General features: G+C 40.6%; 2 protein-coding genes across 2 annotated transcripts; one reads left to right on the top strand and one right to left on the bottom strand.

Moving 5' to 3' along the window:
• On the top strand, positions 1-3,963 carry mylpfa (myosin light chain, phosphorylatable, fast skeletal muscle a). Its single transcript, XM_084925251.1, has 7 exons — positions 1-125; positions 721-819; positions 2,016-2,091; positions 2,187-2,291; positions 2,469-2,547; positions 2,648-2,696; positions 3,105-3,963. Exons 1-7 carry the CDS (start codon positions 123-125, stop codon positions 3,204-3,206), a joined length of 513 nt encoding a protein of 170 aa, XP_084781377.1. The 5' UTR covers positions 1-122; the 3' UTR covers positions 3,207-3,963.
• A 234-nt stretch (positions 3,964-4,197) lies between these two features.
• On the bottom strand, positions 4,198-15,791 carry tbc1d10b (TBC1 domain family, member 10b). The gene is made up of 10 exons (XM_084925250.1): positions 15,317-15,791; positions 13,483-14,395; positions 12,663-12,762; positions 12,296-12,403; positions 11,681-11,787; positions 10,864-10,978; positions 9,528-9,593; positions 9,254-9,443; positions 8,209-8,363; positions 4,198-8,059 (listed from the first exon to the last, which is right to left on the bottom strand). Exons 2-10 carry the CDS (start codon positions 14,379-14,381, stop codon positions 7,130-7,132), a joined length of 2,670 nt encoding a protein of 889 aa, XP_084781376.1. The 5' UTR covers positions 14,382-14,395; positions 15,317-15,791; the 3' UTR covers positions 4,198-7,129.
• Between the last annotated feature and the right edge of the window lie 1,212 nt (positions 15,792-17,003).

The raw sequence follows: 17,003 nt of genomic DNA on the forward strand, positions 1-17,003 counted from the left end.
AAGCTGCGGCTAAAGTTAGATTGGCTGGTGGATGAGTATATAAGCCCCCGGGAATAAACGTATAACGCGGCTTCACACACAGTGTCTTCCCTTTCTTGATCACCCAAACCTCAGCTCTCAAGATGGTGAGTACCAGGCTTCCCACATCTCTGCACAGTGATGGTGGAAATATCTACAGGAGAGTTTGAACCAACCCCATGGATTACAATTTTTTTTTTTTGGTCTAATTTTGAAATAGAAATTCCAGAATAGAAGTGTGGATTTTGGAGAACTGGATTTTTGATGATGCAGCTGTAAAGAGGCTTGGATTCTAATGAATTGTTGCTATTAGTTGATTTTTAGATACATTGCAAGCCAAATTGATTAGTTCGGTAAAGCTAAATTGAGGAAAAAGTATCAAGTTTATAAAATTTCACACAAGCATAACTTGTGTTAAAATCCTGTTTTTTTAACAAGCCTGAGTGATGACCTGAACTTGAACCTGAAGTGTAATCTGGATGAGCATTGATTTCCAATCAGACAAGTTTAGAGATGCTATGCAAAATTGATTATTTTTATGATTTTAGTATAATTTATAAAGCTTATATAGCTTAGAAAGGTTAATATTATTAAACATCCTATTGAGATAGATTGATAAAAGTAAGGGTTACCGAATCTTGTTCCGCACTCATCAGCATCCCAGATTCATTTGAAGATGATGTGCTTGTCTCTGTCCTCCAGGCACCAAAGAAGGCCAAGAGGAGGCAGGCAGCAGGAGACAGCGGCTCCTCCAATGTGTTCTCCATGTTTGAGCAGAGCCAGATTCAGGAGTACAAAGAGGTGAGGTCGTCTTCATCCCTACTCCATAAGCATCCCTGATGGATGAACGCCCTGGAAGCGTTTGACAGTTTCCGATTAGTTGTCAAAGATATTTAAATAGCCTCAGAATCTGAATCTGTGCAGAATTAGAGTTTGGTTTAGCAACTCTAAGGATCTGTTTTCACAGCAGTTGCTATTTTGCATGCTTCCACTTCTCCCCTGACAGTTTAATAATCATAGGAATGTCGTTAGGAGCAGCGCTGAAATTTCGACACCATCTGAACCTCTGACTCCCCCCCTCCTAGCTACTGTCAGCTGTCACAGCTGGGTAAAGTCTGGGATGCCAAGGATAATAAACTAACCCCTGTTATGATGCAGAAAAGAAAAAAAAAGGGGTTAGACTCACTTTTGGGCATGACATATTTTTAAAGGTTTATTTTTCAGATGCCACTGAACATTTGATAAGATTAGAAAGAAAAGACAAAGAGCAAAAGGAAAAAGTGTAAAAAATAAAGATTAAAAGTTGTGTGTCAGAGTTCATTAAGGTCAGGGAGACTTGATTTGAGAAGAGCACGCTGATACGACTCTGGAAAACGATGGTGTACGGGTTTTCAGTGTGTTGCCAAGTGATGCGAGGTCCAAATAGAACATATTTATCCCCTGATAAGTGATACAGGCTTCTTAAGTGCCACACAGGGAACACATGTAATAATTATTAGGATGATCTTAGCACATTGCATAGATGAAAAGCTAGCAGGCAGCAGGATGTATTTGTAACTATCAGTACAAATGTGTGTGTGTGAGATTGAGAGAGTAAGGAAAAGGAGAGCAAGGGGAGAAGGTGGAAAGGAAGGTCAGTGAGTGAAGTTCAAGTCCAAATCCAAGGGGTTATCTTAAGTTTCATGGTTGTAAGATGCAGAGCAGATCAGACAGCTGTACTCTAATGATACTTTCCCAAATTAACATGTAAGAAAAGACTGGGGTGGGGGGATTAAACACCCCCTCCTGCCACCAAAAGCCCACTAAGGCTCTTTCTTACACAGTATCGTCTATCGTCATTTGTGTGTCAAAGATTCTTACCAGCTGCCACTTTATTGAACAAACTATTGACAGAGGAGTTCGTAAATGCCTAAAGAGGTCTGATCCCGCCCAGCAACACAGACCGCATCAGCCCCAAGTGTTTCCTTCCAATACTAAACCCAAGCGTTTCTTTCCAGGCTTTCACAATCATTGACCAGAACAGAGATGGTATCATCAGCAAAGATGACCTGAGGGACGTGCTGGCCTCAATGGGTGAGTCCAAATGGAAGCAATTCACACCCCAGAAAGCATGTGTGAATTCACTTCACGCTCTCTCTCATCTTGATTTTAATTTCTGTGCTCTTCAGGCCAGCTGAACGTGAAGAATGAGGAGCTGGAGGCCATGATCAAAGAGGCCAGCGGCCCAATCAACTTCACCGTCTTCCTCACCATGTTCGGAGAGAAGCTGAAGGGTGGGAATCCCATTTTCACCAAATGACTTATATTACACTGGCGCTAAAGTTCCCTGATTTCCTTTTAAGTGCTTTCAGATAAAGGGGTGCCAACACATGATGCACAGTTATGTGCTAATGCTAATGCTTGCATATTTTCCCGCTAACACTGTGTAACCGACCCCCTGTCCTCACCAGGTGCTGATCCCGAAGACGTTATTCTTAGCGCCTTTAAAGTCCTGGACCCCGAGGGTGCTGGAACCATCAAGAAGGAATTGTGAGGACTTTTAAAACAATCTCTTTTATCCTCTATGTTGGTCCAAGTGGAAAGAATTCAGATTTTAAACCATTAAAATCTTTTTTTTAACCTATTCCAGCCTTGAGGAGCTCTTGACCACTCAGTGCGACAGGTTCACCAAGGAGGAGGTAAAATCAGTAATTCCACATTTTGGCACAGTGGCCCTTTGATGTTGTTACTGTACACTGTTACTCAGCCTATCTTTAAGAAATAAAATTAATTAACATTAAATAATTATTTAATAATTTAACAGAAGTAAGTTAAAAAGATCTATTTTTTATCTAGATTGGGATGTGGTAGCGCCCTTATTTCTTTGGATATTTGGGAGTCTTCCCTTTACTGACAAAAATGTACACCCAAGTCTATTTATAGACTATTTTTGTAGTCTTTAAAACAAATCCTTTCTGTTCCTTTAAACATATAATTTATTATTATTCTTCAGTGAGAGATTATTTTACTGACGGACCAAATATTTAATTATGGACCATGCTACTTTCTCAATGTGGTGAATTTCCAACTTTGCTTTTCTCCCTCAGATTAAGAACATGTGGGCCGCCTTCCCCCCTGATGTTGCTGGCAACGTAGACTACAAGAACATCTGCTACGTCATCACACACGGAGAGGAGAAGGAGGAGTAAAGAAAAAGCTAGAAGACAAGAAAGACAACAATCCCTTTGCTATTCTGCCTTCCCTGTCCTTTTCTTTCCTCCTTTCTTCCCACTCACCTTCTGTGTAAGCCCAGGTGCTCAGCCGCTCATGTTTAAACCAAAGACTTGTCACACTGACACATGAGATGATTGACGCCCGAGGGATGTCTATGTTTGCTTATGGGGAATAAGGATGATTATCACTAATAAAAATTATCCTGTAACATCATTTCCAACTTTTCTTTCCGTGCAAACAGCTTCTGTCGTCTCACCTCTTCATCTCTGTGTGGCCGGTCACTCTAGCCTCAAAGGTGCTTTAGTGTGAATGAATCGCGTCCCCTCTGCTTCCCTCGGTATCTGAGAGGAACACATTATTTGGAGGGACACACCAAGCATGAGGACTTCATTCCAAATTTTGAAGATGTCCTTCTGAGTAGAGGAGGTGGGGACAGAGAATTTGCAGGTTAGATTAGAAAAAAGTTACCTCATTAAAGTGATGGAAACTTTATTTATTTGAAAAGTTAAAAAAAAAAAAAAGAAAGAAAGAAAAGGTTGAAGGAGAGGAGAGAAAGGGCCGAAAGAAAACATTCAATTCTTCGATTCCTTCCCCTCCCCTCCTTCTAGCAACTAACAAATCACCTTTTTTTTCCATAAGCTGACTTGAATCCAGTGACTGGACTCTTCCTCACCTTTCCTGTAATGAATAAAAGGGAAAAAAACTGAATAAAATCTCTTTTCTTTTGTACAATAGTGTGTCTGTTCAGTGGCTCTGTGGGGCAGGGTTTGAGCAGCAAAAATCACCCATCTGGTAACATCTGGTGGAGCTTCTTCCTGCCAAATATGGCTGGAACAATTATAAATAAAAACAGACGAGGACGACTCTTAATTTCAAAATTAAATGCTGGTTATTTAAATCCAGCCTAGATTTTTAATCTTTCCAAACATGTAAGCCACACACCAAAACAGAAAAAAATTACCCAAGTGATTTAATATATTATGGTTTATTACTCATCACAAATGTCATTATCATCATTAATTATAAATACAACAGTTGCAGATCTGAAGGAATGAATTCAATTAGCTATGATTTTATTTCACTTTCGCCAGAGAAGAGAGTGACATGTAAACTTAAAGACACTAAAGACGTTAACGGCATAGAAAGAAAAAAAAACCCACACAGCTGAGACATTTTCCTTTTTTGAAATGTTTGCATCAGTTGAGTTATTCCCAATGAAATGTACTTAAGAATTACAGCTTCAGGGTCAATGGAGAAATGCACAAAGGACCTGATACAAATAGGCTTTGTCACTATTGCAGAGCAGAGCAAAGAGCAGCTAGTGTCAGATTCATTTGATCATCACGTCACCTCCAGCTCCCTGAACAAAGACAAACGACACCATTATCCAGATGTGAGCTGCGAGGACATATTGCTCATAAATATCATAATCCGCGGGCCTGAAAGTGTTACAGGAAAAAAAAAAAAAAAACCAAAAAACATGTGGTGAAGCACAAAATCCTTTCCCCCACCCCCTGACGGCACCACTCAGATCAGCACGAGGTAAAATCAGTGCTGCTGTCACCACATAGACACACGCCAACAGTCATGATGAAGCAAAGTTTGCATAGATGTGTTCAGATTATCCACACTAAACACGACACTTAATCTGTGCCTATAATGCGCTGCCGTCGAAACAGAAGAGGGAAAGAGAGTGTGTGTGTGTGATATTCATATTCATATATAAATGACAGCCCTGTGAAGACCTGAAACAAGTGGGAAAACAATGAATATGGAGGACATGTTGGCTACAAGTACACGAAAGTCCCTCTAATCATCAACTACCAAACAGTACAGTTAAAGAGCATCAATGTTTGTTTTTCTTGCCATCAAATGGTTTACACTAACTACCTGGCACTATTCATCATATACTGACAGGGTTCAGCGCCACTTAATGTATGCATAAATATGTTACAGTACAGAACATTGAGTGTAAATACATTAGGGAGTTAGTCCATAAGTCATTATGAATGTTACAACACAACTTGGTGAGACAGAAGTACTTAAGATGTTCAATTAAAAACCACTTTTTAGTATATGACACAGTACAAAGACCTTCAGTTCCTAAATATTCTGCCAAAGTCAGTCGTTCTAAAGGTTGTTCTCTCAAGTCTAAGACTTATTTCCCCCCCCCCACACTCAAGTCTGTTAATACTGCACTTCAGTAAACTGGAGACTCGTGAACCTAAGCTGACCAAACCAACAGTGAAAGTAAACCAAAAGACATGCATTGAGTTTGCTGAAGCTGAAGACAATGTGCAAAAAGAAAACAAAAAAGAAAACAAGAAATGAAATAAAAATAAAAGACTTTGAACAGTTCCTCTGCAACTACGTTGTGTAGTCAGCCTCCATTCCAGTCAACCAGGTGTCTCTCACTTAGATAGAAAAATACTCAGATCCAAAATAATAATAATAATTCATAATATACTATATTTGATTAAATTAACCACTTTTTACATAAATACATCAGAGCCCAAAAGGTCAAAGATCAGAGGTTAATGCTACATTGGCACACCTGGCACCTCCAGTCAAGTGGCTTCCTATAGGTCCACAAGGCTGAAACCAGCCTGCTGAGACGCTTGTTTTCGATGTCACCGCACTAAAAGAGTGGTCACCTTCAGTGGTGCTTTGTGACAAAATGACGAGTGCAAAAACCCCCAAAACAAACAAAAAAAAAAGAAAGAAAAATTCTTCATTCTCTTATGATAATTGAAATCACATTCTAATGAGTTAAGGAACCCATACCTGTGCACACTATTTTGTTCAATGAAACTGAAATAATACTAAACTCACAGAAGGCTATTTGGTCTGCAGGACTTGTGCACAGATACTGCTTGCATGTTAGCACACAAGCAATTTACTGATAATGTTGTACCCCCTTTTTTAACCCTTGAAAAAAACAAGAAAAAAAACAAACTAAAAAACAAACAAACCCTAAAACCTGAAATAAAAACATTACCTGCTTATCCAAAACAAAAGCAAAAAAAAAAAAGAGTGACCCATTAAAACACTGCCGTCACTACAAGACTACAAGGTACTGTTTTTCCTCTACTTTCCCCTCTTTTGTTTTTTTTGTTTTTTTTTAATCTAATCTAGTAAAAGTTTGAAAACACAGAAGGGATTCAATGGTAGTTTGACTTAAAACAAAAAAGGGAGGCCACACAAAGCACATTGACACATTTCACTACACTACTAAGGCACAGACAACATTAAACGTGACAATAAACACATCCTCAACAATATTACTAGCATTTCTGTCTTCAGTGCCTGCGTTTGAGACTTTAAATGATTTATTTTCGTTTTCTCCCCTCCCCCAAATAACCCTTTTCATCAGATGAGACGTGACGGGGCATATGGAGTGTTAACACGATCCTATGTATCGTAGGTAGACCTTTTATTTACATTTTCTATGGCACTGTAACAACTTCTGCAAGCGTTTGAGATGATTTTTCCTCACACCACTGCCATCAGTTTGATTAAAATAATTAAAAAAATGAAGAGGGAAAAAAAAGAATTTAAAAAACTAAAACAGAAAGTGACTGCAATCCTTTATATATATAATAATTTAAAAAAAGTTTCACAGTCCATGCTCCAGTTGGGGAAAAAAGAAAGAAAAAAAGGAAATTTTGTCCCATCTCACGAGAGGCAAAAAGTGCTGTTGAAACCATGATCCAGTTTTCTCCAACATAGTCCTTAGACTACTTTAAATCCTTGAAATGATGCATTATATAGGAAGCCATCCCATTTTTATATTAGTCACTGTTTTTGGGGATCTTTTGTTCCCCTGACCTCTTTTTTTGTGTTGTTTTGTTTGTTCAGCCTCCCTTTTTTTGTTATCCTGGAATGACGAGGTGGAAAATTAGGTCGATTCTTTCGCTGCTGCAGCTCCATTTTTGTCCTCTGCATCCCCTCCTCCTCCTCCTTTGTCTTTTTTCTTGCCCCCTTTCTTCTTCTCTTTTTCTAGCTTCTCTTTCTCTTTTTTCAGCCTCTCTTTTTCAGCCTTTTCTTTTTCCTTTTTTTCCTTCTGTTTTTTCTTCTCATCTTCCTTCTCCTTCTTCTTGTCCTCTTTGCTTTTCTTCTTCTTCTTTCCTTCTTCCTCCACATTTGCGGCATCGGCTGATGGAGGTGCCGTTTCTTTTTTTGAATCTGGGCATGGGGGCAGAGGGGTGTTGTTTGCAGTAGGAGACGGGATAGTGGGAGTAATTTGCTCCGAGACGATCTTAGGAGAGGGGGCCAGAGTAGCGGGGGGTTGTGGTGTGCTTTGCATTGGGGCCGAAGAAGCAGGCTCGCCCTGTGCTGATGTGCTCTCTGAGGTTGGAGCAGGACCATGAGATGAACTAGCCACCTTTGATACTAAGGGGCTCTGTGGTGCTGCCTTATGACCTGCCCCTGGGGGCATAGGTGGTTTCTGGCTGGGCCCTCGGTTCGAGCTCGATGTTACTGCGGGTGGTGACGGAGGTGGAAAGCCCTCAAATCCTGACGGCCCTGAGAAGGAGCCCTTCTTGGCGTGGGAGTGGAAAGGAGCCTTAGATTTGCGGAAGCCAGGGAGTGACAGCAAACTGGAAGAGGCCCTGAGGGGTCCTGGTGGTGGGATCGAGCTTCCTAGGAAAGAGAAGCTTCCACCAGAGCTGATGGAAGCAGCTCTGCGTTTGTACTCAAAGATAGCTCTTGTACCGTGAAGGCGGCGTCCCGGCTGGTGCATAAGTTCCCCTCTGGACTCCCTCCACTTCCTCACCTGAATGTTGCACTCTCTCTCTATGAGTGCCTCAGTCACTGGGAGAGCGACAATCTGGACAAAAAAACATCAGACAAAGTAGAGACAGACAGAGGAAGTGAGGATAACAAGATGAGCCACAACAGGATAAAATGACTAATAACTCGTGTCTCTGAGTAAAAACAGAAACAAGTTTTATGTACACGGCCTCCATAAACACTGACCTCCTGTACCAATATGTCCTCTCTGATAGTGTCGGGTGAGATGTTTCTTAGACGCTCCATGGTCTCATACATGCCCTGAAGTTCCCGAAGTTTATCCACAGAACCAAGCATCTGTTTCAGTAGCACCAGGCCGACACGGAAGACTATCTTCACTCCTACACACAGACACTTAAGTTAGGTTTCTTTCAATCTAGAAAAACTAGATCTAGAAAAAAAAAGTCTAGAAAAAAAAGCAGTTCTCAAAGTTCTGTTAAAGGGGGATAATTATGCATTTTCTTATTTTCACAAGTCAAACACCGATACAATTGAGGACACAGACATTTTCTATTCTTGGTTGAGTACGATGTAAATGAGGGCTGATATTCCTAATATGGTCATCTCAGGCACACCGCTCTGGCTGCGACCACAGAAGAGGGCGGGGCATCTGTGGTTGCAGCCACACCGCCATGTTTCGAGCATTTTTGAATAGAGCAGCTTTAAAGGGAGGAGAAAGGGGAGCTACAATAGCTTGAAGAGGATCAACACTATGACTGCAAAAGCCCCAGCGCCAGATAAACGTGGGTTACTTTGAACGGTGAATCATGAAAAACTACTACAGCAGAATCCAATAGCAAAAATACAGAGATGGAAAAAAACATCTTTTTTTTTCTCTTTTTCCACAGGATTAAAATAAAAATTATTTAACAAAAAAACAAAAAAAAACACTAAAATGCTGCATTCTTACAGCTCCTGCATTTAATCAAATCAGGTTGCTGGTCGTAAAGTACCTGCTATTTACATTTTAAATTTAATTTGATGCATTTAGGTTTTATTTTTTTGCTGTTTTATTTTATTCTATTGTTCTTAACTTATTTAATGTACAGCACTCTGGTCCTGTGCTGGCTATTTTAAAGCGCTTTATAAATAAAATTGGATTGGATATTTAAGGTCAGACTGTTTCATGCACATTTGCAAGTAATTTCTAAACAGAGGTACATGGATCAAATTCACTAAACAGACAAAAGCGCTGACAACTGGCTGTGAAACCTGCAGATATTAACGGTACCTTCACAGAAGAACATGTCCCATACACGCAGGACACAGGACCATGGTAAAGTGCGTGAGAAAATACACATGAACCACTCCGTCATGTAGAGAATGGGGTCGATCTTGAACTTCTTAAGATGACGATACGCCATTGGACACGTGCGACGCAGCACAGAGAAAAAGATCTCGCCATCAAGTTGAATCGCTTCCTAAAGGAAAAAAATAAATAAAACAAAATTATTAAAACTGAGATAACTGTGTAACAGACTAGCAATACATGTTTATTCACTCACCAGCCCTGCACTGTAGTAGCCAGGAAGATATTTCTCACATATTTGGACGAGGCACCAAAACGCTTGCTGTGAAACAGAAAGAAAAGTTAAAGGCTTGCACTGCAAACAATAAATTGTAGATTGAAAAACAAATATATTCTGACTTATTATAGTGTGGGAGAGGATTATGTGGACACTACACTACAAGTAGATTGCAAAATACTAAGAAACAATATAAAAAGTAGAACTTCTCATCAGTGTTGTAACCACAATTGAGTATAATCCGAGTGCGTTTAAAGCAGATATGTGCATTATTATGCCCTCTGCTGCTACATGTGTTTGCTAAGCAAGTGTATTTAATATTAAAGCATTAACCACTAAAACAAAGAGCAAAACTTGACTGAACAACATCAATTATTTCCTGAATACATCTTTTTATGTCAAACAAACAAACAAACAAACAAAAATCAGCTTGCCCAGCTTTAAATAGATGTTGGTTTCATAAGAAAGCATTATCTGAAAAAAAAATCTACAAGTCTAATTGTGACAAAGAGATAAAGGCGCAGTTTGCTATGAGGTATTGACGTGAGAAAACAAGCCTTACATAACACAGTTCACACTCACCTGTTTATTTAAAGAAATGAGCAAACTTAGATTTCACACTGCGACAGTAACATTTAAGCAGGCGTGGTCACAATACTGTAAAAACATCAGCCCACGCTGTTTCCATCACGGACAGAAGTGAGGTCACAGAAAGAAATGATGTCACCTTGTAATATGGGTTAGGGGCGGTGCAATAAGCATTTTAGGCTTCTTCGGTCTCCTATTTTTAATTAAGAAGACTTTCCAGTAAAATAACAACCAAATAAAGTCACGTTTCAGATGCGTTTTGTTTTCTCGCTCTGCCTACTCTCTTTTGTCACACGCCCTCTCTTTATTAACGTGTCAGCAGAGGAGGGATAAATAGAAAGATCAAGGCTAAAACAAAACATCCCTGATTTCTAAGAAAGTCTGACCACACACATAACTAAAGGTTGTAAGATTAACTCATCATCCAATGCGTCAATTCATCCAGTTTCCTTTTTTTCTCTTATATGAAAACAAACGCTGCACACCGGATTTAAAAAATTGCTTCAAATGATACATGTTTAGATATGGAGGACAAAAGTAAACTGGACGGTATTTAACGTACCTGCATTTACTTTAGTTCTTTTGTAGTAAAAAAAGACTTTCACCACAAGTCATTGTTCATATATTCATGAGACTTTCTCAAGAAATCACGCTTCTGAAGTCATCATTGTGAAACTAACACTCAAAACCTAATGAGAAACAGTACCCTAACCATTCCACCCCTCACCTCTGCAGGCATGTGCATGAGCAGCACTGCAGCCACCGGCGCTTGGGCCTGGCAGTAACCCTCATCAGGCCGGTAGATGGTGTAGGCCTTGAGGATTCGGTACAGATCCTGTTGCCTGCAAGAACAAGCATGACAATTATTCAGTGGCTTATGAGGGGAACTTGGGTGTTACCTCCAGTTCATAAGCTATTCAAAAAAAATTACATAAATAATAAATAATAATAAATAAAGAATTTCTTTCAATAAACTTGAAAGAAAATGAAAGAATATTAATTATTCTATACAAGGATTACTTCAAACATCTTTTTAAAGTAGACATTTGTTTTGTTCATTGGCTCTGTTTTGTCACGTTACCCTTTTTTTCATTTCATCTTTGAATGTCTGATATCACTGTTACTGCTATCTTTGATTCTGCCTTTAATCGAATCCAATTTGTTTTATTGTGGAAGCCAAATTTCCCTAAAAAACAATAACAAAAGTTTACCAGGAGTGTCTGATAAAGCCTCAAAAAAATAAATAAATAAAAAATTTAACGTTTTATTGCTGATTGCAGACCCACAGCCAGCAGCTTTTATTAGTCCTTTTTCAATGAGCTATTGTGATTCTGTGTTTTATTCAGGATATTATTATATGGCACAGCCTTAATGTTTACCGACAGATATAGTAACATCCTACTGTGACCCTGCCCTGATACGCAGCTACAAGGATCAAATCATTTCCAAGTAGTGCAGAGTGCATGGTGTTCCTTTTTTAATCAATCATGCATGCCATGGTTCCTCTGGTATAAAATAGGCTGTGTTTGTGTTTATTGTTTTACCCGTGGCCACCGCGAGCAGCAAACATCTCATGAAAGGGGAACTGCCTGTGGAGATCCTTCTCTATAATGTCCAACCATTTAGCCTCTCCCTGCTCTCTCTCCAGCTCCTGTAGCGAAAGAGAAAACAAACAAACAAACAAAAAGGTTATCAATAAATTCTCTGAAAATTATTTTTTAGCCATAAAAGTGGATTATACAGGACATTTAATTATTAACTAAAAATAAAAATGCTGGCAAAGAAATTCTTTCATAGATAAGAGGAACAATAAGTTAGTAAATGGCTGGACACCGCCTAGTCAAGGCCAGACCCTCTCAGAGGGGCAGGGCATCAACAGGCAGGATTACTGGTCCTGATAAGAGGCTTATTGCTCACTAGGCCTGCGCCCCTTTAGCACTCCTGGAGCTGCAAGTGGCCTTCTCAACCCCACTACAAGCCACTTAGTCAATACTAAAGATATCTCCCAAAGTGTTTTCAAACCAGCTGCAATTGTCTTAAATTGAAAGAGAATTAAGTTGAATAACAGAGATCAAATAATTTGTATTTATTCCACTTTCTACATTGAATAAATGAAAACTAGTTCATTAGTGCTAAAAATGACATGACAACTGTGATACCTCAAATTTCCTAGGGTTGTCTCTTAGAAGCTCCTCACTGTTGGACAGCAGCTGCCAGGCTCTTGCTCTGAGAGAGGATGGAATCCCCTTCCTACAGCGCAGCTTCACCTGTAAGGCAGACATTTAGGCCATCGGCTCTGACATAACGTTTACCCATAATTAATTCATACTATATGTTCTTTGGGGGGTTTCTGTGTGTGTGATTCTAGTTTTTACTGGCAGCAGTGACGTTATAAATAAAGATTTTCAACTTGAATGTTTCATTAATAAAGATCAGATGTGTGACTTGATTGTTCTGTTATTTAATTTTTTAGCAGTTCTGTTCTCACTTTTACCATCACATACTGAAAGGCTGCTGTGTGTGTACCTTCTGGAAGCGATGTTTGACCCACTTATCCCAGTGGCAGAACATGTCAATCCATTTCATCTCCCGCTGTCGTGCAACTTCAACTCGAACTTCCTTTTCACTGCAATAGTGAGTAATATAAAATGACTTTATGCTGACAGAATGAGGAAGTTCTTTGTTCTTTTGATACCACTAAAAACTACACTTTGAGCACTTGAATCTAATGACACGAATGGCTTGCCTCAATTTGCACAACATTTTGCTAACTCACAGAAAATCACGAACAATGACAGGAATTGACTGGCACTGACACCCAGGGCAAATCAATAAGACTTTAATTATTCAACAGAGGAAGAGCAATTAGCTTGCCAGAAAAGTAAAAGCAAATCTGACAAAAAAAAAAAGGGGAGGAAGAGAGCAGATGGGTGCGATGGGAAATACAGCACAGACAGAGTCAGTACATAATGAGTCACAAAAGCGCTCTCAGCACTATCTGAGTCAGACCAAGGGGAGATAAAGGACAGACAGATATGTTTAGAGTAGCATAGAAGAAGAGGAAGGCAGGAAAGGGAGGCTGGGATGGAGAAGACGATCTCTGTGAGTCAGATGGTGTAAAGTGGCCATAGGAAAACAGTCAAGCAAGAGTTACACTTTTCTGAGTAAACCAATTCTGTGGTCATGATTTAATAGTGTCTCATATTTCAAATAGTGATCCACCTGCAGTGAAGCTAAGCATGAAAAAGCAGATTTTTGCTCTGTTTTGTTTAAAATATTAATATTACACAGCACATGCTTTTGTACAGTAGCTGGGAGTGTGTGTGACTGGTTAATGTGTACTTACCCCCCTTCACTGTACTGATTCCCACCTAGGAAGCCATACTTGTCAGTGCGTCTGACAGTTAGGCCATTAATCTCTGAATCTGACCCCACGGAGCTGCCATCTTCTCCCAGTCCAGACAGAGACTCCAAAGTTCCCGACATCAGGCTGGCTGACTCAAGGTAACTGAGGGTGTCTGGTGCCGGCCGGGGTTTGGGTAGAGCGAAGGACAACGGTGGCTCTTGGATCAGTGGGAGTGGTGGGCTGTGGGGTTCAGCTCTGGTAGGAGTAGCAGGCAGTTCTCCCATCCTCGCTTCATTGGGAGTACCAGGCTTTGGGTACAAAGGTGGAGGCTCGTTTGGAGCATTTTGTGCTTCTTGGAGCGGCTGAGGTTTTTCTCCTTCAGCTGCTGCTGATGATGATGATAAGACTGGAGGAGCAGGTGCGGGATTGGGACCTGCAGTCGTCTGGGGTTGTCCCACTTTAAGTTGAGCTTCTTCTACAACAGGATTTGGGTTACAGGTGACTTGCAGGTTAGGGTATAGGTTAGGACCAGGATTTAGATCAGGAGAGGGGGACGCCTGTGCCACTTCGCTTGGAGCTGGTGGCTTTCCTGCTGATTCTTCATTCCCTGGAGCAGGCTGCTGTACCGATGATAGAAGGGGAGCCTCAGCTGTGAGGTCGGGAGGATTTGAGGATCGGTGGGGAATCAAGGGGGACCCCCCTGCCAGTACTGCAGACGTTTTTCCACTCAAAGCTTTGTCATTAAAAAGGGAAGACTTGGGTATGGACACCTCCCTGGGAGACTCTGTAGCAGTGCTGTTAGGTGGAGGAAGCCCTGGTGATGACGGAGGGATAGATGGAGCTGCATGAGGATCACCCAAAGCAGGTGGGGATGGGGATAAGGTGGAAAGCTCAGCCATGGTTCCACTCTCTCCTTTAGAAAAAGAAAAGAAAGACAAGCAGTTGAATTTTAATTGTAATAATATTAAACTCACAGCTACACAAATAGTGCTTCTACAGAGGGATAAAGACACAAATCTTAACAGCAATGGGTCAATAATAAAATAAAGCATGGGTGTGAAAGTGTATGAAAACAGACTTCTAACAATTCCTTTGCAACTCTTCTTAAAACAGAAGCAGTTTAAGAATGAGTCAAAATTGTAAATTAATATTATTTTTAAACTAGTATAATACATTCACTATAAAAAAAATTTCACAGCCCATCCCAGATTTCCCCCATAACATCAAGTGTGCTATCAACATAAACCTAACACCAATAGATACACGAAGCTACATTTCCTCTTTTGCCACGAAAGCCTATATTGTACAGTGAAGTGATAGTGGTGTGTCTACATAATTCAGGAACTTCTTATTTGTAGTCACACAAAGGCTCACGGCAAAAAACACACAAAAATGAAAACTCTTAGCAAATACATGAGAAATGTACTTAATCGATGATTAAGCCAGTGTCCCAGAAAATGCAATTTCATCATTAAATGCACGAGTGCACTGGTATTCAACAAAGCGGACGGACAACCATGGTGATCCAGCTTTTTTGCTGATGGAGCAGGTTCATGTTTGTGGTGGCTTCTCCAGACAGCTATGTGTTACGAGCTAGCAGCTAATAACACCACCACAATAGTCACAGTCACTTTGTTGTTATGTCCTCTCAAGAGGCCTTGCTACAAGCGACTCAACTTCCCGATTCAGCGCGCTAAGGCAACATTTTACGACCAGCTAATAGTTAACACCCACCCTGCCTCCCTGCCAGGCCCCAGCTGAGCAACGTCCACAGGCCTTGTCCACCCCGCTGCCCCCCTATCAACTATAACTTCAACTCCACTCTTCAACTCACCCACACCGGCGTGTCACTGTGATCGGTCCGCCTGGATAGCCAGCCAGGGGGTTCCTGTCGTCTCGTCCCCCCGCCACAGCTCCGGTTCCGTAACCTTATCCAATTAATGAGAACACGAAAAGGCGACACAGGGGCAGGAACCGCTGAACGGGGAGATGAGCTGGGAGAACAAACGTCCCGCAATCCGTGAGCTAGCTAGCTAAGTTAACAGCTAGCTAAGTTAGCTTATTTAACTATTAGCATTAGCCCCGATAGTGTTCTGTTTCTGTTAGCCGTGCTAGCTAGCGGGATGCCTCGGTACCGCGGTTACACATGCGCACTTGTTCGACGCATTCTCACCAAAGTCAAGCGAGTCTGTAAGTGATAATTTTCATTTTGTAATAGGCCGACTTTCTGTGATCAGATGTCCAGGCACAGCCGCAGGGGCTCGGCAGACACGAACAGCCTGTATTTCCTACTGACAGCTACGCGCGCGTTCGCGTCAAAAGACGACGAGCACGCACACGTACAGGAACCTCCCTGCTTACACACTGTCATCGCTTCCATAAAAACTAATTTAGAAATTCGGGATAATATCAATAGATATGTCTAATTTTTTATTGTTGTGAACAATGACGTTTGTTTCTTACATATCTATGTTAAACACCACCACTGCACTGTTTACTACTTTGGATTGTTATGTTAATGGAAAGTGTTTCACTCTTGTTGCTATCCTTTTGTGAAAAATCACCCCTGGTGCTTGTCCCCACCTGCTTCACCTGGCCTCCATGCAGTTCCTCAACTTTGTTGCGCGCTGTCTGTCACTTTTGATGGTGCGGCTCATTTAAACTCATCTACCTTGACTAGCTCTCCTCCTTACATGTTTACTATTACACCTGTCTCGGTCTCATTCACACACATTTTCTGCTATGCTTCTATTGAGTTTATGTTTCATATATCTTTTATTAGAAGCAAGTATCACAATTGTTACAGGTTAATAGGACATATGCCCCCTTTCTGCTTCTATTGAGTTTAATTCAGCATATCTTCACCTCTCCAGGTTTTCTTCCACCTTTTACCTACTTTCATCGTCATCATAGTTCATAGAGACTCCTGCCTGACCTCATCTGTCAGTCTGTCCAACACCAATGCAAACAAGAAAGAGCTCAGAGCTAATATCCGATGTAGTCCCACCCCTACCTATTGCACACCTTGCCACTATCTTCCTGTCCTCGTACATGTCACGACCCTCGCATACTTTTCTGCCTCCTGACTTCCTCATTGCAGTTTTGCAGTTTCTTTTTGACAACTTATTGTAGGCTTTCTCTAAATCCACAAAGACACAGAGCAACGCGTTCTGACCTTCTCTACTCTTCATCAGCAGTCTCAAAACAAACATCTCATCTGCAGTGCTCTTTCTTGGCATGAAATCATACTGCTGTTCGCTGATCATCACCTCTGTCCTCAACCTAGCTTCAACAACTCTTTCCTATATCTTCATGGTATGGCTCATTACTTTTGTCCCTCTGTAATTATTACAGGTCTGCACATCATCCTTGTTTTCTTTTTTTTATAATTAAAGTTTTTTATTATTATTATTTTTGAACAATTAAGAAAACCATAACATAACAACCCAAAACAACAAAAAACCACACTCAGTGAAGAAAAATAAATAAATATATAAAATAAATAAATAAATAAATAGATA

Source organism: Perissodus microlepis, chromosome 4, assembly GCF_051167445.1.
Source record: "Perissodus microlepis isolate ML-2025 ecotype Zambia chromosome 4, ASM5116744v1, whole genome shotgun sequence".
Taxonomy (NCBI): Eukaryota; Metazoa; Chordata; class Actinopteri; order Cichliformes; family Cichlidae; genus Perissodus; species Perissodus microlepis.

Excerpts from the sequence above, each read along its gene's own strand:
- tbc1d10b (XM_084925250.1), bottom strand. The coding sequence starts at position 14,381 with ATGGCTGAGCTTTCCACCTTATCCCCATCCCCACCTGCTTTGGGTGAT. Across the intron at positions 12,404-12,662 it reads TCAAACATCGCTTCCAGAAG|GTGAAGCTGCGCTGTAGGAA; the intron begins GTACACACACAG and ends TCTGCCTTACAG. Across the intron at positions 9,444-9,527 it reads GCTACTACAGTGCAGGGCTG|GAAGCGATTCAACTTGATGG; the intron begins GTGAGTGAATAA and ends TTTTTCCTTTAG.
- mylpfa (XM_084925251.1), top strand. Across the intron at positions 2,092-2,186 it reads GGACGTGCTGGCCTCAATGG|GCCAGCTGAACGTGAAGAAT; the intron begins GTGAGTCCAAAT and ends TGTGCTCTTCAG. Across the intron at positions 2,292-2,468 it reads GTTCGGAGAGAAGCTGAAGG|GTGCTGATCCCGAAGACGTT; the intron begins GTGGGAATCCCA and ends TGTCCTCACCAG.